Here is a 27,804-nt window from a genome sequence, read left to right on the forward strand (position 1 = left end):
TAAAATGGACATTGTCTTAAAGTAGTTTTACTGAGGTATAACAATTCAGAATAAAAATGACAAAGTATAAAATTGAAATGTATATTTATCTCAAATGAGTAAGCCAGAGGCAATGATAGTAAAAAAAACAACTCATGACTGACACATATTATTGACAAGAATGGGAAGTAGTTCATAGCATATTGCATGGGATAAAATTGATTATAATATCATATGGTATAATTTCACACTGCTTTACAGAGAAATGTTTTGTTTAATATTGCAAAAATCATTTTCATTCAGCCAAATGTTACAGTCAGTGTAAATGCTGCTGGTGTAGCATGTATCTTTACCAGAAAATAGCATTTTAAATTGTAGTAAGGAAACTAACAAACGTGTGTGTGTGTGTGTGTATGTGTGTGTGTCCTTATAAGCTTCTTTAAGACGAAACTTCATACCAAAACTTGTTTTGTGAACAAGTTTGTAACAAAAACTAAACAGCATGCTTCCTTCACCTTCGTCGTTGCTTGAATGAGAGGTGGTTGTTAAAGGGTTAGGTAAAAGGCAGTGTTTGAACAGTAACAAGCCAATCTTCGCCATTACTGTAATTTTCTGCTTTTATATTTTCGCCCCGGGTTTCCGTGTTGAGCCTGAGGCGGAGTCTGCGCTCAGCGTCGCTTTATAGCACACACACACACACACACACACCTGCCGTGAGTCGAGCTGAAGATACACCTCTGTCTAACCACATCGAGTAAACATGGCTAACTGGGTTGTAAACCATGGACTGGAAAGCTTTATTCTGGTAAGACCTAATGTTTTTTTTTTTTGTTGTTGTTTTTAAAATATCTTACACTAGAAGTCTTTACGCGATTAAAAAGTTTTTAGTTCATCTCAGTGTTAGAGACGCGATGTGAAAGAAGTTATACATCAGAGCATCTGACATCAACTGTGTGTTTAGACAGACTGCTCTGATTTTCCACACAACCCTGCTGAAAACAAACGGCCAAATTGGTAGACAGTCATTTAACATGATATTTTTCTTGAATTGTCATGATAATGAAGGACAGGTTACTTTTAAATCTCATTACAATCCATGTACGCTAGTAGCGGTAATTGAGAATACAGCTATTGGACATGACAAAGACATGTCTACCAGTTTGACCAGCTCAGCATGTGGTTTTGGTCAGAGCAATTTGCAAGAACCTTTAGCAGAATCTTTATTGCAATGTTATTAATCAAAGACCTTGTGATTGTGTTTTTAGGTGGTTTGGATGGGCATCAACATCATTTTGTTTGTTCGATATTACCTGTTCTATGATTTGGGATCTCAGTACTACTACACCCGTGTGCTGATCGGGGTGAGATTTCATCCACACTTCACACTTCCTGTGAACACATCAATACATCAATACTTTACACTTTAAAATCTAAGATATCAAATGCATTTAACATGCAATGTTTTGATACCACATTACTACTCTAATATATGGGTTACACTTTGCACTCCATGTTTAATGGTGATTTTATGTCATGTATGTTTAGTATCCTGTGTTCATCTCACTGCATACTGTAATGTGCTGCTCCATGGTCTTTGAGAAACAACATGTGCATATGTACAAGCTATATAGAGGAATAACCATAAAAAACCACCTGATTAATGATTTCTTACAAGGTTTTTTCGTATCCTTACTCCAAATGACTTGTAGAACAGTAAACGTTTTAAGGTGCACATGTTTAGATGCAAATAAGTAAAACAAAAGTTATGCTTTAGGGAAAAGGCATTTCTTGATTTTGTACATATGTACATATTCACCTCAAACTTGAGAACCTGCTTCAGAACTGCTTTACAACATCACACTATAAAGGTCATCTGGACTGAATCTAAGGGGATCATACTTTGTGTGGCATTTATAAGACAGATTAAATTGTAAGCAGTATGTATGTTGGCTTCCAGTCTGCACTGTCCTGGGCAAGAGCTCCTGCTGCTGTTCTCAACTTTAACTGCATGCTCATCCTCCTGCCTGTGTGTCGCAACCTGCTGTCTCTGATCCGTGGCTCCTTCATGGTGAGTCATAAAGGTTCACCATTAATTACCAATAGTTGCACCATTAATTTTTATCACTGCATTTTATAGCTGTAACCTGGGGCACTCAGACTAAATAATGAGTATTTCACAAAAAGAAATATACCTATGTTTTCAAGATTACGTTGACATAATGCAGTGTCTGGAAAAATTGAAATCGGATCGTTGTTACGATCTTTTGTATATAGTACTTTTTCATATAGTGCTGCTTTTCTTTTCATTGTAGTGCTGTGGACGAACCTTGCGGAAGCAGCTGGACAAAAACCTCACATTCCACAAACTGGTCGCCTACATGATTGCACTGATGACTGGTAAACTCTGTTGTGTCCTAAATAGATAACTAACAGGAAATGTTACTTATTACTCATATTCCTGAAGAGATACATTTACGTGAACAATAATTGTGTAATACAGACATTTCCTTTCAGGATTTTACATCTGATAAGGTTTATACAGCTCAGTTTTCAGGGTACGTGTAAAAGACTATAAAACACAACTACACCTAAGCTGCAATGCGGAAAAGGTATTGCTAAATATTTACCAAGGGTAAATATACTTTGGTATATTTACACAACCAATATTATAGACAGTGAGAGATCACAGATTGTGAACGTTTCTTAGTTAGCAAGATATTAAAAAAAAAAAAAAAAATGTAATGTACACAAACAGGTGTCTGATATTTTTCTGGGTTTTTTTTTGTTTTTTGTTTTTTTGTCGCAGGCTAATACAGTGCACTAATGTTGCAATATAATTCAATCTATACAATGTGTTTTCAAAGAATAATAAAAGACATTGTATAGTCAGTGCAAAATACCTTGCAAAGCACCTGGATTTTTCTTAGCAACTTGGCAAACACACCAATACACTGTGTACTAACAGTTTTAAAAACAGCTTTTTGCATTGATTGTTGCATGGTATTGAAGGCATCTGCATTTGAATTTGGAGTGAATAGAATCATCAATGACGAAATTCTTGTCTTTTTCACTGTCCAGCGGTTCACACCATCGCCCATTTGTTGAATGTTGAATGGTTCATCAGTAGCCGTCGGGGACTTTTTGGGCCCCTTGCCGGTAACCTTTCCATGCTTGAGGATGATAAAGATGATGACACCACTTACCTCAATCCTATCCAGTCAGACTCAATGGTAAATTTGAAATTAAATGTTTTATTTAGTATATTGGCTGTCTTTACATTTATATTTATACATATTTATTTACATATATTCTGCAAGTGCATGCCTTTAACAGCAGTTCTATGTTTATATCCTAGACACCACTCCTATTCGCGTTCACTACCATCGCTGGCCTTACAGGAGTTGTGATCACCCTTGCTCTTATCCTTATGATTACATCATCAATGGAGGTGATACGGCGAAGCTACTTTGAGGTGTTTTGGTACACTCACCACCTCTTCATTATTTTCTTTGCAGGCCTGGTCTTTCACGGGGCAGGGTGAGGCATTCAAGAACTTATGTTATTACTTTAAGGACTTATATTTGCCTACTAGAAAATGAATTGCTAAAGTTGTATTTTGCATGTGATGCAGGCGTATTGTGCGACAGCAGCTATCAGACCCATATCACAACACTACCTTCTGCAAAGATTATCCAGAGAAATGGGGTCTGATTGCTGAATGTCCCATTCCTCAGTTTGCAGGAGGGTTTCCTCAGGTAGGGGAAATTTATTGATTTACAGATATTGTATGTACATGTATGAAATGTACTACTTCCATGTAGAAATATATAATTCCTAGTTTGTAACTTCCATTTCCATTTACTGTCCTTTTCTAGACTTGGATGTGGGTGATTGGTCCTATGATCATTTACTTATGTGAGAGGCTTTTGCGCTTTATCCGCTATATTCAGGCTGTAAATTACAAAAAGGTAAGCTCTCAGTAATGTTGAAACAGCAGAGATAAAAGAGGTTATAAGTCGTTTATAAGAGTGGATCCATCTCATTTGCACTCATAGATTGTGATGCATCCATCCAAAGTCCTGGAGCTGCAGTTAGTGAAGTCTGGATTTAAAATGGATGTTGGACAGTATGTTTTTCTGAACTGTCCAGCCATCTCCCAACTCGAATGGCACCCATTTACAATGACGTCTGCCCCTGAAGAAGACTTCTTCAGCTTACATATCCGCTCAGCCGGGGACTGGACAGAAAAGCTCATTGAGATGGTAGAAAAATTACCAGAGGGGAGTCAAGGACCTAAGTAAGCCAACACACTTTCCTGTTCTGCTGTTGTGTTTTTAAATCACATTTTGACAATCCTCCCATAAGCCAGATTACTGGCTACAGCATAATAGTCAATTGCATATGACAGTCTCTGTAATCCTATAGAGTAGTCCCATAGCTCAGCAAGGCTAACTATCTGGTTTCAGATTAGCTGTGGATGGTCCATTTGGAACAGCCAGTGAAGATGTGTTTGACTACGAGGTCAGCATGCTGGTGGGTGCTGGCATTGGCGTGACTCCTTTTGCTTCCATCTTGAAGTCCATTTGGTATAAATTTAAAGATTCTGACCCCAAGCTACGCACCAGAAAGGTATGAATGTACATTACTTTCTAAAGGCAAAACATACCATCAGCTAGACTTTTTGTAAAGCACCTGAAGGATCACAATCCTACAAATGTTTATGTATAGCTGCATTTTAACACTATAAAATTAGCCCATGATGGCTTTGAGAATTAGCTGATAAGAATTAGCTGATGCAGCCCTCTGGAACTGGAGTCTGCCAATATAACTAAACCATAATTCTTTTATGTCTCATTACATAGCAGAAAAATATTTCACTGCTCAAGGCATACCCAAAGCAAGAGTGCTATCAGCTTGGCATAGCTCTCACTTGTGTTTCTGTGCCCTACAGATTTACTTCTATTGGTTGTGCAGAGAGACACATGCTTTTGAGTGGTTTGCAGATCTGCTTCAGGTGCTTGAGAAGGAGATGGAGGAGAGAGGCATGAATGACTTTCTTACATACAAACTCTACCTCACTGGATGGGACCATACACATGTATGTCTGTTGTATCTGCTGTGATATAAACCATAGAGATACAGTACAGAATGTGAAGGTTGTGATGTTACAGTTGCTACTCATTTTGTAATTCTAGGCAGCCCATGTGATGGTGCATTTTGATAAAGACACTGATGTTATCACTGGTCTGAAGCAGAAGACTCACTATGGAAGACCAAACTGGGATAAGGAATTTGAGCAAGTTCGACAAGAGAACCCCTCGTAAGTCTTAAACCTAAAACATGACCACATTATTTGTGTCTGAAAAAATATCCTTAATCTGTTTCCTTATCTGTGTATACAGGTCAGTGGTCGGTACTTTCCTCTGTGGCCCAGCTGCCTTAGCTAAAGTTTTGGAAAAGAAATGTGTGAAATATTCTGATGTTGATCTGCGCAAGACCAGATTTTACTTTAACAAAGAGAACTTTTGAGTTCTTGTTGCAAGCAACCAGATGAACCAGAAGAACAAGCTATTCAGTGTTCCTTTCCCTTTCCAGCCAGAGCTTATGAAATGCCTCAATGGCTGCCTCCATGTGGAGCCCTGAAATAATTTAGAAACTGCAGAGACAAAATCTCTTCACAGCAAAACCATAGGCTCTGTGGTGCCTGATATAGCTGTAGTAGAGATGACATTAACCTGCTGACCAATATATTGAAGATTTCAGCATCTACATATTTCTAACAATCACATTAAGCCTATGTGTTTATTTTGCATTATCTTTTGACAGACATCTACATGAAGGCATGTAAGCAACTAGAACTCTTTAAAACCATTGATATGGTGTTTTATTTAATTTGGGAGTGGCTTTCTTGCCTAGTTACTGACAAGTCACCTTATTACAGGTATAGGTAAGTATTAGGTATATTACAGTAGTGGTGTTTTGGGCTCAACACAGTAGTTACAAAAATATGGAATTCATTCATTAAATACTCTTTAATTTGCAGTATGTGTGTACCATTGTGTTTTTTTCCATAGACGTTCTTGCCATGACACTTGAGAAAGAAAGTTCCTTAGAATAGAATGTGTCATTTAATTACTACCACATTAGTCACACTGGATTAATTACTTCCTTATTCTTATAGGTTTCACCAAGACTGGCATGAAATGTTGATTGTATTTGCAAAAAATTTTTTATTGAAAGAAAAAAAAAAAAAATGCAGACAGCAAAAGTAGCTTTGGCAATACTGAAATTAACAAATTCCAGCTATGTACTTTTCAGTGTTCCAGTGGGATTCGATTCAGTTTCTCATTCACACTTCAAAAAAACCCTGTACCAGGCAACAGGTAATCACCAAATAACACGTCTTCGTGCTTCAATGACTAACAGAAAAAATAAACATAGGTCTACACACTGTATGCTTATCTCAGTCCTAAAAACAAGAGGAAGAAACTACAAATTCCTAGCAGTGAAAACGATCTTGAGAAAACAAAAACCCACAATGTTAAGGTACAGCTTACAACAAAAAACTGTTAAGTCCCAAGTCATGTTTCATGCCCACAAACAAAAATGAGTCTGTCTTGTCTAGAGAAGAAAGAAAAATTCTGGAATCTTTTCTGGAATTTTCATGGGGCTCCCGCAGTTTTCTGAATCTGCTCTTTCAGGATGAGGATACTCTGCCTCTGCTCAGGGGGAAGCATGGCGATCTGTTCTGGAGTCAGCTGGAGGACCTGCATAATTAGAGCAGCCTGGGGAAGAATATGGAGAGAGTGCCATTAGTTATAATACCAAGGAGAAAAAAAATAAAATAATAATTATTATTAATAGCAGCGGTTGGCTGCCTTGGGGGCTTCTCAACATAAAACAGGTTGGTTAACAAGTCTACATTAAATTTCTAAAGGTGCGTCCCACATCATATAACTATGCAAGTCTCTAAGGCCTTTTGTACATGGTGCACTTATTTAACTGAGAAAATAAGATGTGGAATATTGGACACTATGTACTCAACAGCCACAGCTTTGCTTATGTAGAGGAAAAGGGGAGGGGCTGCCAGGCGTCAACACTAGATGAAAAAAAATGTTCATAATGGACACACCAGCAGACGTGGACATCTAACGAAAGTGTTTTAAAAATCAGCCAAAGATATGGGATTAATTCTTCAACAATTTAAAATTCACTGTATTGTGCTGAAGCTAATGATGTAATGTTACATGTTTATCATTTGCCGTTGACTTGGAAATGGCTTTATATATATGTAGAAAGAAAGAAAGAAAGAAATATATAGACTCAAATGTATCCTTCTAAAATTCATACACTAGACAACAGAGTGCATAGTGCAAGTGTATAGGTCATATTACATCATTTGGTACACAACATAATCTAGTGAAAAAACTTCAGACTATACGAAAGCTTTCGGATACACATAATGCATGACCACACCCATATGTGCCCACTGCAAAACTATGGGTTGACAGTTGTCACTATCAAAAGAGCCTTTACACTTCCAGGAAGACCCGACACTAGATTTTGAAGTGTGACAATGGGGATTTGCTCATTCAGCCACAAGAACATTAGTGAGGTTGGGCACTGATGCTGGGCAAGAGGCCTGGTGTGCAGTCTGCATTGCAGTTTACCTTAAAGGTGCTCAGTGGGGTTTGAGGTCAGGGCTTTGTGCAGGACAGACTAATTCTTCAACTCCAACCTTTGCAAACCATGTCTTTGTGCTTTATGAAACTCACTTGTGCACAGTAGAATTTTGATGCTGGAATAACTTTGGGCCTCTTAGCTCCAGTAAAGGGAGTTCTTAATGCTAAAGCATACAAAGACATTCTACAAAATGGTGTGCTTCCAACTTTGTGGCAACAGATTGGAAAAGACCCACATGTAGATGTGATGGTAAGATATCATATTTTTAGCAATATAATGGATTTTTGTTTATCTTTCTGAAGTGTAAAGCTGCAGGATGTACAACTTTCAACAGTCCAGTGCTATGTGCTGAGCAAATTAATCACAGTTACAAAAGTCAACACATTCAGACAAATCTTCAGAACTACATTCCAAACCAAATAATGTAATTCACCTCAATAGCAAAGGAAATGAAAAGAGTACTGATCAATTTTTTAGTAGGGTATTATGCATGGTATTGGCACAAGTATTCTTGACTGAGGATGTAGTAAATGCTGCTGGTTTCTCAATCCTACAGAAACATTATCAGGATAAATAGCTTGCTGCTGTCTAGCCTTGCATCTACGCACATTGCCAGATCACTCTCTACATCTCTGAAGCTGACAAAGCTAGCCCAATACCTTTAAATAGCTAGAATACAGAACAGAGAACCATCATACTAATTTTTCCCCTCTTTGACTCAAATATGCTTAACACATTAACACACTGTCATACTAGGTAACCAATGGTAATTAATTATAATCTTATACTCAAATATTTGTATAATGAGTATTTTTGTGTGCTACTTACTTTTTCATGATCTTGAGAGGAAACCTCAGATGCAGGACCCTGTTGAAGTGATGACATTGTTATCAACAATTTTTGCAGAATACTTAATCCACCAATAAATAAAGTATGAAATAGGTGTAAGGCATACAGGTCTGGCAGACTGGGGAGCATTTGATGGCATTGCGTGAGAAGGAGCACCCTGCATTCCACCCGCTACAGGAACCCGCTGGCCTGCCACAGGACCCCGTGTTTCCACAGCTCGAGGATCACGACCTGGAGGAATTGTGGCTTTAACAAAAATTACAAATGAAAACATTACAATTATGTACAAAATTACTTGTCTTTGGTCACACAAAGCTTGATAACAAGGTACAATACCCATCATATTATTATGTACCTCTAGAATCCATGGGTGGACCACGCTGATCCATCATTGGGCCTCTGGGCTCTCCCAACATGGGTGCTCCTCTCATGTCATGGGGTCCACGCATGTCTGGAGGGGCCATATGCATGGGTGGGCCCTGGTGCGGTGGAGGGCCTCCCAAATAACCACGACTACACATACACACACAAAATGGTATTATTTATTATTATTTGTTGATAAAAAGCCAGCTGATACAAAGGACACATAAACTTAGTCTAAAAACCAAATAAAAACACTAAATGCTAATACTAAAGATTATGCACAAAATTTGATTAGTATAATGCTCATTTTTTGTTATATATTTGCTTATAATAACTTATAAAAAGTAATGTGTGTGAAAGCAAATCTTTCTTTACTACTGAAGAAGTGCACATTTCATCCTGATTTAATGCTTTTCACTTGTTTTGTAGTTTATAAATAAATCATTTTTCAGGAGTGTGAATCTTGAGAGCTCAGTCATCCGTAGCCCAGAGTCCTAGAAATTACTCTCTCGCCCCTGTCTGAGTAACACTCTCCAATAGTGTGGGTCTGAGAGCTCATGTATGAAGAAGAGGGCTCTTAAACACTTTCATCTAAGTGCTTTCAGCTGACTTGTGATGAAGCATGAGCAGCACTTTGAAAAGGTGCAGTGACTGGCGTTATGTATCTCAAAGAAAAGATGCTAGCCCTTATAATTCTCTATGTGGTACTTCTTGTCTGATAAGAGACAGCAGGTTAGTGGGTGGCAACTGGCAAATGACCAAAGTGGAAGAAATGTAAAAATAAATCAATGTCAGTAAAGTCCCAATCAAGCAAATATTCTGTTGCATTATTAGAGATCTTAGCTTCTGGCAAATCAGCTTTGGCATTAGTGACCATTTTACATCAGATATTAATGATACAGCCCAGGGCTGTGTTCTTAGCCCTGTGACTGGCCACTTCCAGCTCCACCAACATCATTAAGTTTGCGGATGATACTGTGGTGGTGGGCCTGATCAACAACGACAGGACGGCCTACCTAGAGGAGGTTAGAAACCTGGAATTATGGTGCCAGGTCAACAATCTCCTCCTGAATGTCAGCAGGACTAAGGAGCTGATAGTGGACTTCAGCACCAAGCAGGAGAGGAATTACCAGCCCCTGACTATCAATGGGTCCCCAGTGGAGAGAGTGGACAGTTTCCGGTACCTAGGTGTTTACATCACACAGGACCTGACATGGTCCTGTCATGTCAACACCCTGGTGAAGAAGGCCCGGCAGCGTCTTTATCATCTTAGACGCCTGAAGGACTTTAAACTGCCCTCAAAGGTGCTAAAGACATTCTACACCTGCACCACTGAGAGCATCCTGATGTGAAGTATCACAGCCTGGTTTGGAAACAGCACCAAACAGGACAGGCAAGCTCTCCAGAGGGTGGTGCGATCGGCCGAGTGTACCACCCGCACCGAGCTTCCTGACCTGGACACTATATACAGCAAGCGGTGCTGGACCAAGGCCAGGAAGATAATGAAGGACCTCAGCCATCCCAACAATGGACTCTTCTCTCTGTTGCGGTCAGGGAAACATTTCCGTTCCTTGAAGGCAAACACAGAGCAAATGAGGAGGAGCTTCTTCCCACAGGCCATTCAGGCCCTCAACCAGAACACCTAGAACCTGGACTTTCTAGACTTACCCCACACATGAACATTACATTCTACCTCAGCTGATCGTTGCACACACAAATTGCACTAATTGTATACTCTGCACACACAATAACCACTCTCACTGGACATCTTTGTGTGCATACTGCACTGACACTTTACATACCGTATTATTTATTGTCGTTACATTTATAATTGACTTTTTTTTTATCCACATACATGTATATACTATATATTATAGATGTTTATACATATATATTTATATATTTTTTTTATAAATATTTATAAATATTATATCATATTAAATTATAATACTATTATATATAATATATTGTATTATTATTATTAATTATGTTTATTACATACACACACACACACACACATATTTGTATATGTATATCCGATACACAATCAGTTTTACATAACTATTGGAGTTTTTCATAATTTTCATGTTTTTAATTTTAATATGATAGTATACATTTTTACCTTTATCCCTATACTTTTCTTGTCCACAAACTTTACTTTATATTCTCCTTCAAATGTAGGACAGTCATAAAAGCATTTCACTACAAGTCGTACTGTGTATGATTTCGTATGTGACAAATAAAAATTTGAATTTAATGCTTGTAATGATAAATGATAATACTGGTCCCAGTCAGTCATGATTTAAAGATATCATTCTGAGATGCCATGCTTGTGTATCCAACAGCATAGCATCTAATGAAAATTACCTATCTGACAGATTTATGAAGACTTCTGCTTGTGCCATGCAGTCCCCTCCAAAACTATTGGAGAAGCAAAGCGGTAAATATGGGAGGAGTTTAGAATTTCAGCTTTTCTTGGTATCTATAGATGTGTTATAGATTTGTGATGTAAATATGTTAGACATTTTGTATCGGACAATCCAATTTTACGGTGAATAAAAATTGGAACATGTGACTCCCATGTGTTTCCTGTTAGAGTGATTGTACTGCATAGCCAATACAACCATTTATCCTAAAGAAAATCCTACAAAAGAAAAACACCACGAAAACACTGGGGTACTGAGCAACAGACAATGAAGAGGTCAACCTTCAACAGCAGTTGATGTCATACATTGAGAGTGCTATTAGGTATTACAATCCAACAAAGAAAACTTCAAGAGCAGAAATATAGATGCCATAAACCACTCACCAGCATAAAGAATCACAAGACCACATTAGAAGTACATAAATGAGCCTCAAGAGTCCTGGAACCAAGATAACAGAGATGGAGAAAACTCAATCTCCTCTGTGAAACATGGTGGTGGTAGTGTCATGGCTTGGGCTTGCATGACTGCTTTCCGAAACAGACTCACTAATCATTATTAATTTTGTAACTCATGATGGAAGCAGCAGAATGGATTTACAGAAACATTGTCTGCCAAACTACAGAGAATTGCATCAACATTAATTGGGACTAACTTCATCCTTCAGTAAGACAATGACCCAAATCACACTGACAAACACAACAAAGCACTTAAGTTGAGCAGCATTTCACCTCCTGAACAGGAGTCTGAAGGGAGAAACCACCCCAAAACAAACAACTGAAAAAAGCTACAGTACAAGCCTCAAAGATTGGTCATTTCAGTGTGTCTCTGGCTTGATGCAATTATTGCATGCTAGGATTATGCAACCAAATATTAAGTGTCATTCACTTCAAGACTGCTCCTGTACGTTTACTCGCCTAAAAATTGGGTGCTCTGATATAAAAGTCTCTATGTTTCAAATTGTATAAAAGCATCTAGATGTAAATACAAGAAAATAAAAGCTGAAACCCAAAACTCTCATGTCATATTCATCTTTTGATCTCAAACCCAAATGTCTTTGGAGTATAGCATAAAAAAATAAATTAGGCTTGCCGTACCAGAAGTTTTGGAGAGAACAGTCTGTTCACAAAGGTTCTCGGTTATCAGACCAGTCACCTTAATTTCCTATAGCTAAATTAAAAGTGTAACGTCCAGTTGTGTGCATTGATTACTGCAATCCAGAAAAGATGCTATACTCACGGCTCCACTACCTCTCCTCCCACGTTTACTAGTGATCCTCCTCGTGGATCATTAGGACCATCACCCAGCAGGCCTCTTGGTGGAATCCCCTGAGGTCCAGGAGGTGCTCCTCGCATAGGAGCCCGTGGGTCTACCATGGGTACTATGATAAAAAAAAATCCACACCATAGAACATTAGCATTTTAAAAACTGGTGATGCGTGCCATGGTAGCCATGAGAGAGGAGGTATGGATGCATGTTGCATTTTAAGTTTAAAAATGTGAAGAAAAAAAAACCAAAAAACTTTTAATTCTTTAGTGATGGCACTTATTAAACAAAGGTATCAAAACTTTTTATCACTGTAGCTTCTTTAGATCATGAATCATGAATTAATGCTTCATTGAATAACATGAAAAAAGTTGAAATGATGCATGATGCATTAAAGCATTGCATCAAACTAACTCATGAACAGCAAAAAAATTTTTAGAACACAGTTTTTTGGGGTTTTTTCTGCCTGAACAGTTAACAGCTCAATATAAGGGCAAGAAAAGAAACTCAAATTTAAATGGAGAAAAAGGTAATACAATGTAACAGCACTGAAAAATAGACAAAAGTTCTAAAGCCAGTGAACTTGTCACAGTTTATAAATGAGGCTATGAGCAGCATATAACCCAGTTCTCTCATCTCTGAGAACACTGAGGTAAGCTGGTGATACCTTGTGGCCGCTCGATAGAAGCCGGCCCAGATGATCCTACAGGAGAGTCCTGAAGGCTTCCTGGGTCAGCATTAAGTAAAGGAAACAGGAAAGGAAACTGAGAAAGCATACAGCACCCCCTGCAGATCCTACTCAGGAACTATTCTGATACTCATCAGCCATGCTGAACTGATGTTGCTATTATATTACCGCTCTTCAGTGCACAATTATCTGATACTAGGTAAAGACATTTATTGCAGTATAAACTATGAGATTTAAGAGTTAGAACACTAAGGATTGTAAATTGTATTGTTGAATCAAGTGAAGAGTGACAGTTGGATCTAATATACCAAAAACACTTGCAATATCAGAAGCACTGCACAACCAGCTTTGTGAATGAATTTCATTATACAGTGGCAAGAAAAAGTATGTGAACCTTTTGGAATTTCATGGTTTTCTGCATAAATTTGTCATAAAACGTGATCTGATCTTCATTTAAGTCAAGATTATTGAGAAATGTAATGTACCGAAACACAAAAAATTCTGATCTTTCATGTTCTTAGTGAACACACTCCAACATCCAAAATGGTAGTGGAAAAAGTAAGTGAACCCTTACAATTAATAAACCACAGCGGCTTCCTTCATGGTGTCTGTTTTACATACTGTAAAACTCATGAACACAGATGTTTGCCTTTTCCAATGATGCCTTCAGCTCTTTGGCTGTTACTCAGGGTCATTTTGACAGCGTGCCCACTTCTTGGTAGAGTAGCCGCAGTACCAAATTGTCTCCATTTGCAGATTGTTTGCCTGTAGACTGGTGAATTTCTAAAGTCTATGAAATTACTTTGTAACTCTTACCAGCTTTAGATAATTGAACAATTCTTGACCGTAGATCCTCTGAAAGAACTTTTTGGTGAGGCATTGCTCACATAAGTGTATTCTTCTTGTGCAGAGCAAAACTCAAAACTTTTGAGGGGTTTTTATCAAAGTGGCTCTAGTCCATACCTCCTAAATCATTTTCTTAAGATTTCAGCTAATGCTAACACCTGACTTCAATTAGCTTTTTTGAGGTCATTAACTCAAGTGTTCACATACTTTTCCACTAGCACTATGGGGTTTTTATGGTTGTTCTAAATAAAGACATGAATACATATATGAATATTCATGTGTGTGCGTGTATTATTTACCATAATCCATATGAAATTTATCACTATTATTAGCTACCACTCTATTTGAATATAAATGTATCATTTCAATATATTTTATTAATATAATGCAAAGCACAAAAAAGAACACGGTGTTAAAGAATAAAGGAAAACATTTGGCAGGATTACTTAAAAATGTATTGTCATGCTAGCATTCATTGCTAAAAGCTACTTAAATTAGCATTGCAAGAAAAATGTACTCTGAAACACAGTAATAGCACATACCTAATCATAAGCTTGTTAGTGGATAATTTCTTTTAATGTTAAACACATACTCCACATTAAACATTCCATACAGTCCAGCGTTCTGTTAGCTTTGTGTAACTTTAATGTCAGTGTGAAACATTCAAAAAACATTACCCTTTCAAATCATAATAAAACACAATGGTAAATGAGAATTATGCTGGTATGTGTAACTTAATCATAACAATAAATAAATTAAATAGTTTAAGTTCACCAACCTGCACCTCTGTCCATAGGAACAGGGCCTCCTTGCGGCATCCCCATCTGAGGCTGCATTCCACCTACAGTGAAGAGGACAGAAGATGTTTTGACACGTAACATGCACAACTTCCAAACCTGCACATGCATGCATTCACAGCAAAGGGGTGACTATGTTTACCTCCTGGCCCCAAAGGCCCTGGTCCTGGCATAGGTCCTTGTCCTGGCATTGGCCCCTGTCCTGCCATTGGCCCTGGCACTCCACCTCCCATCTGAGAAGGTGGCATCATCTGAGGAGCACCATTCACGTGCATTCCCGGCTGAGACAGAACATTAAAGACATGTTGGTATATAGAGTTCTATAATGTACACCAATCAGGCACAACATTATGAGCAGTGACAGGAAGTGAATAACACTGATTATCTCCTCATGGCATCTGTTAGTGGGTGGGATATATTAGGCAGCAAGTGAACATTTTGTCCTCAAAGTTGATGTATTAGAAGCAGAAATAATGGACAAGCGTAAGGATTTGAGCGAGTTGCACAAGGGCCAAATTGTGATGGCTAGACCACTGGATCAGAGCGTCTCCAAAACTGCAGTTCTTGTGGAGTGTTCCTGGTCTGCAGTGGTCAGTATCTTATCAAAAGTGGTCCAAGGAAGGAACAGTGGTGAACCAGCAACAGGGTCATGGATGTCGGGAGTGGCCCATGTGGTCTGATGAGCTACTGTTGCTGAGACTGCTAAAGAAGTTAATGCTGGTTCTGACAGAAAGGTGTCAGAATGCACAGTGCATGTCGGCTCAGGGCTGTTTTGGCAGCAACACAATATTAGCCAGGTGGTCATAATGTTATGCCTGATCAGTGTATATAGACTATAACATATCATGGGCTACCAAAATATTGTACTGTATAAAATAATATTTTTTCACTATGGACTTCAACAAATATAAAAAATGACAATTTAATTATCTAACCAGAACTTTTAGAAGCTCTTTGAAATGATCGTGATTGTTTCAGGTATAACTGACAGGTTATTGTTAACAAGCGAGAAAGTGAGAAGTATTCACCATGGCCTGGGGCTGAGACACTGGAGCACTGGGCTGAGCATGAGGCTGGTTAGACACTGGCAAAGGCCCTGACTGGCTGTTTGGATTTATGGGCTGCACAGAAGCTTGCCGGTGGAGCATTTTCTAGAAAGAAAGAGAGAGAGAGAAAAAAAAACCCCACAACAACCACCTGTTAGCTTTGACTAATATGGAAATAAAATACACAAATACATTTTCATACCACATAACATGGATCATAATTTTTCCAAAGGTTTACAATCTACTTATTAAATAGTAAATAAAAAATTACAAGTCATTTATTTTATAATAATGCCAGTAACAATCTCTTTACATGTATGAAGAATTCTGTTAGACAAACCAAAAAAAGAACATATTACATAAACCCAGCATATGAGAATGTTTTTTCACCATTGTGTTTTCGTCCATATTTGAAATATGTTTACTAAGGTGTGGCAGAACACATTTATATCTCTAAAAGTCTCACCAAGGCAATCTCAGGGTCTACGATCCTCATAACAACCTGTGCCTGGAGCAGTGCATAGGCTAGCTGTGGATTCTGCAGGAGCATGTTCCTGGCCTCCTGTGGACTGTTCTGAACACACAGCTGTAAAACAAAGAAATAGAGTAACAGTCCTAACAATGTTTCCTACACATAGCTGATGCCAAGGTGGTGCACGCAGGTTTCTTGACTAATGCCCAAGAATGGCATGAACCAACGGGAAGGGGGAAAAAATATCAGCACTTTTTCTCATGCCTAAGAGCCAACATTTCCTGTTGTAATACGCATATCAGTTAGAATTTTATGCTACATCATGTTTGGGAGCTCACGGACAGAGAGAGACGAGCGCACACGGACAGAGATGCACACACCCCAAGACATCTTACAATGCCCAGACTTTTACTGCGGTCACTTGTACTCACTTTCATTTGTTTCATAAGCTCAAACATCTGCTCTGGTGGCAGGCTAGCCACAGCTCTGCTAATGGACTCTGGTGCCTCCTCAGTTGGGCAGCTGTCTCCGTATGGTGACTCAATGATTGGAGCTCCAGTCCCCAAACCTCAGGGAATAAACAGAGACAGAGTTTTATACACATATCAGACCACTGTGGAACACCCAGTATTCCAGTAAGCATACTCACTCTTGAGCTCTTCTTTGTTTTTCTCACTGGCAGCATTGTCCACACGAAGAGCTCGACCACTGAACTCTCGCCCATTGAGGTTGCGCATGGCACTGAGTGCTGTCTCCTGGTCCTGGTACTCACAGAAGCCATAACCTTTCGGTTTTCCTGTTTCTCTGTCGTATACCAACCTACAATGGCAGTCTTATTAGTCCTGTGAATACTTCACATAAGTACATAATCCACGCTGTATCTCGCCTGATGGTCATACCTGAAACTGACGACAAGACCAACTTCTGAGAAGATGTCCTTCAGCTGCTCTTCTGTTGCTTCATAAGGGATATTCCCCACTACGACAAAACCAGGTGGACAATGTTTGTGGTTAAACACATGGCTTTATACAGTTTATTATACGCATATCAGAAGTGACCTGGTGTAAGGTTAGAATCCCTCAACTTCTTCAACAAACGTCTTTTACCTATTTTGGCCAACGGCTAGTTGGGTGTGTGATCGCTAAAGTAAAGCAAATGTTGGTGTTTACAAGGTAAAGAAAGCGAATTGCCAGCTTGCTAAGCTACACAACAACCTGTAACAGCCTCGAAGTACATCAGTATTATAAACCAGTGAGAATCGATTATCTTGTAGCTGCTTGGAAAGAAACATAAATCAGAGAGACGCTGCTGCTTGAAGACAACGTTTAACTAATCAGCTTCCATAATTCTGCTCTGTTAGCTTCGTTAGCTGGCAGTTTCGCATCAACAAAACAAACAGAATACAACCAGCAGTTTAAACTCTTTTTTTTTCCTTTCTTTTTATTACCGAAAACAGATCTTAAGGAGCGATCTACGGCAGGGTCTCTTCCCGCTACTGCGGCCACGGATGCTGCTACGTTCGCCATTATTGCCACTTAAGAGTTTTATTCATTTGAAAACAGCGTGAGTGAAGCACGGGCTAAAACACTGGACAGAATTCAAAATGGCTGGCAAGCTGCTCTTTCCTTCAAATTAAAAGTCTCGGCAAAAAATGTGCACGTGCTTGCCACCTATCGCCTGACAGTGTAATGAGCCACAGAGTCGATTCTGAAATAAATTACCACAATTCCTGTCACCGTGTCATGATTCAGCAATAAGCAACATCTGTACAATACTGCGTTTCCTGTAGTGGACCTTTCAGCTAACAGTACTGCAGTGAGCCTAACAAGCACTTCCCTTTTATTCGGGCTTAGCCAAGTCTGTCTGTCTGTCTGTCTGTCTGTCTGTCTGTCTGTCTCTCTCTCTCTCTCTCTCACACACACACACACACACACACAGAGCTGCAACCTTGTACGATGCTTGTCAGAAGATTTGAAATCTGGATTCACTGTTATGAAATATCTAAAACATTCGTTAACCAAATAGCGAACTTGTTCTTACTCTGTACCTTTTTTAAATTTAAACCACATAAAATGATTTCATTCTGTGTGTCTGTCTGTCTACATGCCAAGCGTCCTTCACTTCTCGATGGAAAGCATCTGATCAATGCAGCAGTCACACAAGCCCAGGACTTCATTATCCTTTGACTTCATAGGAAACGTAAAGAATGTTGTATAATTCATTCTGTGATTTAAAGTTGAGACTTTATGTATGTATCATTTTTTTTCTTAAAACACAGACTGCATTATCATGTTTTATTTAAGAAAACTGTGACACATTATCAAGCAATCCTACCCTTCTAATTTCTCCATGTACATATGCACTTTATGAACTCTTACAATTTGTTCATCTGAAACCATATATACAGGTTTTTATATCTCTTATAGTATAAAAGAAAAAAATATTTTTTTTTAAATGAGCAGCTTCAGAACCCTGGACAGCGCCGATATTAAAAAAAAGTCTGCAAACGATGTAAATCCATTACTGCGATTTTAAACTTGAGCGCATGAAAAACAGACACATCACATTCCTATACAAAAGGGACAAAGAAGACTTCAATATCGGTCAACCAGGCGTTAATAACCCTCATTATTATGATAAATGACTCCTCGCATAACTAGTCTTATTAGGTATGTTTGGATTTGTACATCCTAACGCATGTCAAGTCAGGAAATAACTTTTCAGGAGTACAAGTCACGAGCATAATAGACACAAGCTAAAATATATCCATTAATATATCAGATATTGAAACATCGCTTGCAAGGTCACTGTGAATGAAGATTTATAATGCAATAATGAATCATTTTATCCTGGATCATTGCATTGTATTTAACATTGGCTATAGTTTGCAATTACCTATTAGTATTCTTTAAGCTGTATTTCAGCTGAAATACACAACATTTTAAAACTCTGCAAACGTATTGCATTACTTTCACAGAAAAGGTTACATATGATGCTGCCCTCAACTTTTACTAACTTATGAATACTCATAAAACATCAGTCCTTAAACTGACAACTACGACAACTTTCGCCCCAGGAGCATGCAAAAGCTGAATAAATACAAAAATAGGAATACATACAGACTTGTACAGGACTGTTGTGAGAACAAGTACAAAAACCCATACTGGATTTATCCTTGAAACGTAACTAAACTTAACTAAACACAAATGTGAACAAATTCAGTAAAGTTAAGCTCAGGGCTTTAAATATACTAATATACTCATATTATTCCTAATCAATAAATGTGAATCAACTGAACAATTCGGCAACACCTATCAGTTCTTACAACAGGCTGCATCGTGTGAACGAAAATGGTTCACGCTGAGTGATTATATCAAATGCTCATGTTATTACTCAGACCTGTTCAAGATTGGACACGAAGTGAACAGTAGAGGTCGCTAAGACTTAAGACATAAACGACCTTATTTACACCAGCGATCGAATTCCAGTTAAACGGAAATTTTATGATTACGCGTTCATTGCTCCTTATAGCACATAATACCAAAATCAACTGTTCTGCCCGCTTTATTTATTTTATACACAGGTACATTGTAGGATTAGGCTTAGGACCTTGTGTGTGTGTGTGTGTGCGTGTGTGTGCGTGTGTACGCGCGTGTGTTCGTCCAGTTTTCCGCTGTAAAACGCGGGGGTTGGGGGAGGACCAGCATGCATGGGCCAGAATTAAAGTGTAGGTCTATTTAAAAGGGAGAGTACACAAAATTGGTTTTGTATTACTATCAGATGGTACAAGCTTGGTTGCATAATGCCAATTTTCACCAGTAACACCTAAACTACAGATTCCATATATAGCTGCACGGCGTTGCGATATTTTTGGCCAGAACGTTTCGATGGTCGTTAAGGAAGTGAGGCGTTATTTCAAAGCGCGAATGAATTAGAGAAAACGTCTGGTTCCACTGGGGCTCGAACCCAGGACCTTCTGCGTGTAAAGCAGACGTGATAACCACTACACTATGGAACCGCTTCAAAGGAAGGCTGCCATAGACTCTGACATAATCACCAGTACGGTATGTTTAAAAAGATAATGACAGATGGACATATGGACATTAATGTATTTTAATTTTTATTCGAACATGGTATATTTTCATATACTTCACGGTAACTGTAAATGTGGTCGAAATGGACGCTACATGACATATATGCTTCAATCGAGAGGTCCGGTGCAGTTCCATGTGACTGTAAACTGAAGCAAAAGTTAGTCCTCAGTACATAAGCGCAACGTCAAAGAGCTATATAATTATAAAGAGATCGTAAACTGATATCGATATTGTGAATTTATAACTAATCGCACTTGCAAAAGGACTTTTTGACGTTGTTATCACGATAATATAGGTGTCTCATTGAGGTGTGTTACTACTGAGTATATTTAAGTTCGGTTCCGCTTGTCTCTGTCGTCCACTTTTTTCGCAATCTCTGTTATCTTCACTTGGTAAAATTCTTCACTTGGTTCTTGCAACAAGGTGAGAAACCACTGGAGATTCTAAGAACAAAGGATCAAAACACTGTAAAAGGAATAAGCATTCATCAATAGCATAATGGCCAGTAAGTCTATTTAAAATAACAGGTGGGAATTTGAGGGAAAACATGGAGGAGGTACTTACATTTGTATTACATTTAATATAAAGGGCTCACAGTACAGGACACCAATAAACCCCTTAGTACAGTCATTTTTCATAAACATTATTATATGTGTGCAATAATAATTTGACTACTTGCTGAAGCCACTAATCTTCCTATTCCTGAACTTTTCCACCTCTGGGACACATTAGTTTTAAGGTTGACATGCATGAGTTGTTTTTGAGTTTGACGTTTGGGTTAAATCCATTTTGGTAAGTGAACAGATGAACAGATTTAGATGCACTTGCAGAATTGGATCTGGAATTGGGTCTGATGCATACATCTTCTAAACACTGTTTTTTCCCCAATGTTAACTAATGTTTATTAAATTAACATGTTGTTGATATATTGCAATTAATGATAATTCAATAACATCCAATGCTATTTACTGTTATGAAAAAAATGGTATGGGCACATAAAATGCAGTTTAGTCTATTCAACTATATAATGCATATACCTAAATCAAGTGTTTTAGCTGAATAGAGTACTATATATTCTGTCGTTCTGAGATGTCCATTGTCTTTGACAAGAGCTTACGGTTAAAGTTAGCCTACAGTATGTGTACTAAACGCAGTTCATAGCTGGATCCCACTGATATGAGAAGTAGATTGGCTAGGGTCAATTAACAAGTTTAAAAACAAACTGCGTCTCAGTGAGTTATTGCCGTGACTTCAGCCGAACTCCATGGCCCGATGACTGAAACATTTTAAACACTGAAAATGAATGAACCATTTTATCAACGAGAACAAAATGTAAAGTCTTTGTAACAGGACCCAGTAAATAGAGAGTAAAACTCCTGTAAATAAACGAATCAGGTTTATTCCACGAGCACCGCTCACAGTGAAACGTATACTCACCTGTATAGAATCGTCTGGCTTTAGGACCCAGGAAGCGCGATTTTCTTCTCCAGCTGCTGCGGTCGAGAACTGGCGATGAGGGAAGATCGCGGCGAGAAGCCCAAAATTCACGCTGCCTTTGAATCCTTCGCCAAATCGCTCTGTTAAACCGGGACGAGAGCCACAAGCACGGAGCTGATTTCACGGTCTCTTCGTGAGCACTTCCTGTTAAAAGGCTTATAAAAGGCTTTCGGGCCGTTTAGGTAAGTGAGGTAAGGCAGGCGGCGCAGCACCATGCGATTAACAAAGGCGCTACTGGCGAGCGAGGGGCATTAAAGGGGGCACTACGAAACGCCATGCACGGCTACGGGCAACTCCGGAAACTTTGCAGGCTGCGCAAGTATATGAAAGTCCCGATTTGCTGTAGTACATGGTCTGTTATCTACCAACTGCGACCAGTGCTCTTCTGGCATTGCCTTGCAAAGTAGGATCTACCGTTAGGTTTCAAATTTGCGTGCGGCTAATGATAGCTAATGGTCACTCATCTGCAGCCTTCGGTGGATTGGGACACGCTGTGGCGTGTGTTTTTAGGCCTACAAAAGCGATGAGAGCGACAGCCCGTGGTCAAAGCGGCCAGGGTGTGCTTAATTAAGGCCACTTTATCATGCTTTCGTGAGTATGGGAACGTTTTGCATCATCTCAACCTGTCACCGTAGGAAGAAGGTCTATAATGCTCATAACCCGTCTCAGCCATGCCATACTGTCCCGTATCCCGCGGATCCGCCTTCACCACGACACAATTCTGCGCTCGAGCCTTCTCGTGCCATTAAATCGGCTTGGTGTCTTTACATCACTCTGCAAGTCAGGCAGGCCGGTACCGAGGACTGCCGTTTGTGCCCAACTTTGGACGTGAAGTCGCAGAGAGACACAGATCTGTCGTTCATTTAAAAAAGAAAAACACTTCGGGGACAAAACATCGTACTGCGAGTAATCTCGGTCCCACTACTACTGTAGTGAGGCACAGACTGGTCAAGGCAAACGCTCAGTTCATAAGTGGGAAAGGTCCGAGTCTTAAACGCAGCTCTCAGGTCTGTCGTTTTTAAACCTGTTTGAGCAATACATTTTACTGTCTGTATTATAAAGTGTGCAATGCTGTTTTGCACTGTTATGTCTTAGCTATATGTGTATTATGTATCTGCTATAGTTTCTGTGGAAGTCACTTTTTCGCACTGGGCTAAATTTTATTTGTTTAAACACAAACATGTGAGAGTCGGCTCTCTGTTTTGACTTGTGTGTATTCACATACGGCCTGGTTTTCTTTGGTTGGGTCCACAACATTTAGGTTTGTGAGCTTTAGAAAGATAAATAGCTTATCGTCTGAAAGAGCTTGCATTGTCTGCCATTTGAGCTTGACAGCGTTGCAATGCTTCCCATAATTATGTATTTGTTTACACACATTTGTTGAGACACATATACACCATCACGGGTACAGCAGGTATATGCAGATGTATATGGTATGTGTTTATTAAGTACAGTCTCACAGATCCTAGCATTCATATATTTTGGTGTTCAAGGTGTATCAGTATTGGCTAGTCTGTCCTTGGCACATCAGTCCTCTATTATTGTATGTACATAGATATTTGCTTGTCATCAAGAAAATGTCAGTGCTGAACACAGCCCCTGGAGATTCTGGTCCTAATTACTGACATATGCTGTTGTCTGATATTGTGCATTTTAAAGAATATGTTCTAGAAAAAAAAGTTTAGAAAGTACAAGTAGGGTGGCATGTTGGCACATGCTGCATTTTCACTGCTCCAGGGTCTCTGGACTGACACTGTGCAGTGGTTACTGTCTGTATGGAGTTTTGTATATTCTCTCTGTATTTTTGTGGGCCACCTTTTGGTTCTCTGGGTTACCTCCACCTCTCAAACATGACAGTTGGTGGAATTGCAGTTCCTAACTGCACATAGTTGTTAGTGAGTATGCAAATGTGTGCGTGGCCCTATAATGGACTGACATCCAATCCAGGGCCAGTCTCAGAATTAAATAGTTGCTGACAATACATGAATGAAAACTAATAAATGTTAAAATCCTGTGCAAGAAAACAAGCCTTGTTCTGGTGTCTGGCCTCTAATCGTGCTGCCCACACAAACATAAAAGCTTCATTGAGCAGTGCATTCAGCACACTGTTAAAGTTGTGGTTGTAAAGTCACACTGTGTCTGGCCAAAGACCAAATGATGCGGTCTGTGTGAAGATGAAAGGAAAAAAGGATGCATGACCAGGAAGACTTGGGATATAACTGAGAGGCTGGCTATCTAATAACAGTCTAGTGTCTAGTGTTGAACTATTAACTCTCATCAGTTGTGATTGCTTTCAATAAGGATTATATTTCCAGTGTCATTAGGACAGTCAACATCACTTCAGTAGATAATGTATATTTAAATACTTTAGGAAATCAAATAAAAAATCATTAAAAAAAGTTTTAGTCTATGTGGTATTGTCAGTCACTTCACCTGTTTCTTAAGGTTAAGATTTGAGAATAGTTCACACTTAGAAAATTGGGACAGAGATGGAACCAGATCTTGTATTCCTGGGACCCCCAATTTAGATTATATACGTTTATGCATTTTTAACTTTTTCATTAAAATGACCATTTATGACCAACAATGGGGAAATGATATAAGAATATAGCCTAGACATAATTTAGAGGATGTCTTTTGATATTCTGGGTCACATTTGGTTAAGTCTGTTGAAAGCAGCAGGAAAAAAAAGGAGTCGAAGAGTTGCTAGTGGATTCTGTATGTCTGCATCCTGAGTTGTGGGCTGTAAACTAACATTTACCCTCCAACTAACCATGTATTTCTACACACAACTGACAGTCAACTATGATGAAGGGATAAACATTGTTAGCATTTAGTGTAACTTTTGTATTATTTTTATAGAGTGGACCTCGAATATAGGATAGAGCACAAATAGATTGAGCTTTCCTTCTCTTCTTTAAGGCCTTATATTTGAGTTATTAGAGTAATGTTCACCTTACTCTGAATTATGGACCATTTATGAGATCCTACACTGGATATAGCCAATGAAAAACCCTTTAATTCTAAATAAAAACACCATCAAAATATGGTTCACAATCATTTCAGGTGCATGTAAAGGATATAGAATCTGACATGGAGTGCATTAGAATAACTCTTCTAACATACTCATATATGAGCTTGTGTTCCTTATATAATAATAAACCTCTACCCATGTTCCAGTATATCAATAATTAGATATCTGAACTAGACTTTTATGTAATTAGATTCCACAAGTGCTTTTGAAAAACCTGTTGTAGAATGAGAAGAATCTGGCCATGATGATATAACAGGTAGATGTCAATATGAAAGAGCATTTCTATATTTCAGGATGAAGCTGCTCATAAGAAATTTAAGGACGACGGTTGGTCGTGGTTTTCGTGGGGGAACAAGTGTAGAAAAGTTTTTTTGGGGTTTTTTTTTTTTGTTTTGTTTTTAAAGAGAGATTTGGTCTGTGCCAGTCAATAAAATAATACAGGCAATAACCTGCAAAATTAAATATGTAAATATGTTTATCTCTTCATCGTGGTCGATGGTTTGTCGGTTGTTCGTGAAGAAATCGGTGGCACGGTGAGGTGGAGTGTGTGTTCGTTCACAGCTCGCGACTTCGCGTGCAGTGGTGCACAATCAGCCAGCACCTCAACTCTTTTTTTTCCCGCCCGCTTTCAACAGACTTCACAAAACGTGACCCGTAATTTCGTGAGATATCTTCTAAATAATGTGCTGAGTATATTCTTATATCATCCGCATTGCTTGTGAGAGTGTAGCTTGTTCGCAATTAGGCGGCATATTTCCACTTTGTTACTTGGGTAAGGGTTCTTTTTTTTTTTCAGTTTAGCGCACCGTTGCGATCCCCTTTCCCCTTGAGCGGCTGGACTCGAGCGGTGCATGCCGGTACCTGCAGTCCCTGCTCCTCCCTTCTCGGAGCCGGCAGCGCCAGGGTGTGGGGTTTCGAGTACTACAACTCCCATACTAGCGGTCCTTCCATCTCCCCCTCTCTCCCACCAGACCAGAGCCTGTGAGCTACAACACGGCTTGTCTTGACGAAACCCCCTCCCACCACCACCACCACCACCACGGACTTTCGGAACCATAAATCGTCGAGCTCAGTGAATTGCTACCAACGGGATTAAAATCCTTTCCTCTCGATTCACCCATAGCTCCCTTAATGTGGCTCCAGCGGGTTGGTGTTTGTTTGCACTGTTTGACATCGTTATCTGCCTCGCTAATTTCCTTTGGGAATTATTCAGTGGACAGAGACATCGGGTCTGGGCTGTGTTATGTTCTAACACCGTGGATACCGGATTGGTCCGATATGGGACGAATGAAATATCGTATCGTAGATATTTCCCTGCGATGACACACGGCTTGTCCTTAACATTTGCAAACAGTGTAATACAGATCGGTAGTTGCTTCGAGGAGACTTTGCTGCGCAGGGATCTGAACGTTGCAGCTTCAACGTAGAGCACATTGCTAAGTAAGAATACGGCTCTTTACATCGCCGAACACAAGTAACAGTATCTGTAACTAAAATACGGTACATTTTCAAGCAGCCATTGGAGGGTGAATGTGGAGAGTTAGCCCAAAGTACGATGTTTCCTCATGTGGGTGATTTCAGCCTCACAATGTTGTCTGGCTTTCTCTCTCGATTTATCTCTGCGATGAGGAAGGCGTTGTAGTTGGACTACACACTCGTGGTCACCGAAAGATGCGGTCAGTCTTCTTTAGGGTTCCACATTATTTTGCATTTTAGTTGATTATCGACAGGACTGCTGTCCATCGGAAGGGACGTGTCGTTAGTTTTTGCCTCCGTCGTGGCCACACGAGTGTGCATATCAACAACACTGCTGCTTTTCTACGCGAAGTCTTTTTCCGAGATCCCGTTCAGAAGAACTACATCGCCTTGTGTTTGTGTGCCTCACCCTTTCAGTTGTGTGCGGATCACGAGGAGTTTGTTTAATTTATTGGCCTAATTTTAAACAGAACATTTCCACCTTAGAATCGGCGCCGTCTTTCTGTATTGTGTGATCACCTAATTGTTCATCAGGCTCGGTCCGGCGAGTGTACTATAGACAGAGTTTAAGCAAGAGGGCATTTATTTTTTATCTCGCGGATAATACGTTTTATTCTGTTATTATGGGGGGAAATCGGCGGTCTCCATACGACATTTGGTTTCAATCCCGCATCCTGTATCCTTGTATCGTCTCCTTTGTGTGTGTGAGCTCTGAGCTGCGCTGCCGACACACCGGGAGAGAGTGGGCTCAGGTTGGATTTCTCTGCCCTGCCTTTTACATTTCTGTCCTGCAGACCATATCAGAAAGCGAGAAGAGATTCCCTTCACCCCAGCAGATTGACTAATGTGGTTAGTCTAAAGCTTAATTTAGCAATCTCAAATGAGGTATATCACAGAAGTAACGAGCTTTTTGGTCAGTAGAGCACCGAAACCGGCGGCGATGAGAGCTCGCGTGGGCCGATAAACTTTACTAACAGATCCACTGCTGTCCGTTAGCCAGCCTCGCTTGACCTCGGCGCACCGGACAGACAGAGGGACAGACAGACTTGTGTGTGGGACCAGTTTTTAAACTGAGAGTTCGCGTTTTCCCAGGCATTTTACACATCTCAGTAATTTAGTAAGTCATCTCCCGCTCTTGTTTGCGCAGAGCTGCTTTTGATCAGGTGCACAAGGCATGTTGAAATGTTGTTTTTCCAATTCTTGTATTTCGTGGCTGATATTTTATATTGATTATTTTATTCTGGTCGACATTATCCACTATTAATACCGATACACTGTAAATAGCACCTCA

At 39.4% G+C, this 27,804-nt stretch overlaps 3 protein-coding genes and 1 non-coding gene across 12 annotated transcripts in view; 2 read left to right on the top strand and 2 right to left on the bottom strand.

Moving 5' to 3' along the window:
• The first annotated feature begins 635 nt into the window (after positions 1-635).
• On the top strand, positions 636-6,021 carry nox1 (NADPH oxidase 1). The gene is made up of 13 exons (XM_058396565.1): positions 636-784; positions 1,245-1,340; positions 1,937-2,047; positions 2,292-2,376; positions 3,058-3,209; positions 3,335-3,516; positions 3,611-3,734; positions 3,855-3,947; positions 4,035-4,276; positions 4,446-4,608; positions 4,931-5,077; positions 5,175-5,299; positions 5,382-6,021. The coding sequence occupies exons 1-13, from the start codon at positions 740-742 to the stop codon at positions 5,506-5,508; spliced, it is 1,692 nt and encodes a 563-aa protein (XP_058252548.1). The 5' UTR covers positions 636-739; the 3' UTR covers positions 5,509-6,021.
• Positions 6,022-6,189: 168 nt separating this feature from the next.
• Positions 6,190-18,018, bottom strand: cstf2 (cleavage stimulation factor, 3' pre-RNA, subunit 2). Of its 4 annotated transcripts, none has more exons than XM_058396567.1 (14): positions 17,860-18,018; positions 17,312-17,390; positions 17,062-17,231; positions 16,844-16,980; positions 16,407-16,526; positions 15,923-16,045; positions 15,037-15,175; positions 14,876-14,938; positions 13,231-13,290; positions 12,537-12,678; positions 8,867-9,024; positions 8,618-8,742; positions 8,491-8,529; positions 6,190-6,764 (listed from the first exon to the last, which is right to left on the bottom strand). In XM_058396567.1, the coding sequence occupies exons 1-14, from the start codon at positions 17,936-17,938 to the stop codon at positions 6,642-6,644; spliced, it is 1,557 nt and encodes a 518-aa protein (XP_058252550.1). In that variant the 5' UTR covers positions 17,939-18,018; the 3' UTR covers positions 6,190-6,641. The 4 variants fall into 4 exon arrangements, with proteins under 4 accessions (XP_058252550.1, XP_058252549.1, XP_058252552.1 ...); XM_058396566.1 differs by having other exon boundaries at positions 8,618-8,757; XM_058396569.1 differs by lacking the exon at positions 13,231-13,290.
• A 2,339-nt stretch (positions 18,019-20,357) lies between these two features.
• trnav-uac (transfer RNA valine (anticodon UAC)) lies at positions 20,358-20,430 on the bottom strand. The gene has a single exon. It is a non-coding gene; the product is annotated as a tRNA-Val (tRNA).
• A 1,562-nt stretch (positions 20,431-21,992) lies between these two features.
• Positions 21,993-27,804, top strand: part of bcorl1 (BCL6 corepressor-like 1) — a 32,383-nt gene continuing 26,571 nt past the window's right edge. Inside the window, exon 1 of one of the 6 annotated variants that reach the window (XM_058397587.1) lies at positions 21,993-23,010. The gene's annotated coding sequence lies outside the window, so the exon portion shown is untranslated. Of the gene's footprint in view, positions 23,011-25,706; positions 26,478-26,509; positions 27,631-27,804 lie in introns of those variants that run through there. The other 5 variants (XM_058397591.1, XM_058397585.1, XM_058397586.1 and 2 more) reach the window with 5 other exon arrangements.

The sequence above is a fragment of the Hemibagrus wyckioides genome, linkage group LG08, assembly GCF_019097595.1.
Source record: "Hemibagrus wyckioides isolate EC202008001 linkage group LG08, SWU_Hwy_1.0, whole genome shotgun sequence".
In the NCBI taxonomy this organism is placed as follows: domain Eukaryota; kingdom Metazoa; phylum Chordata; class Actinopteri; order Siluriformes; family Bagridae; genus Hemibagrus; species Hemibagrus wyckioides.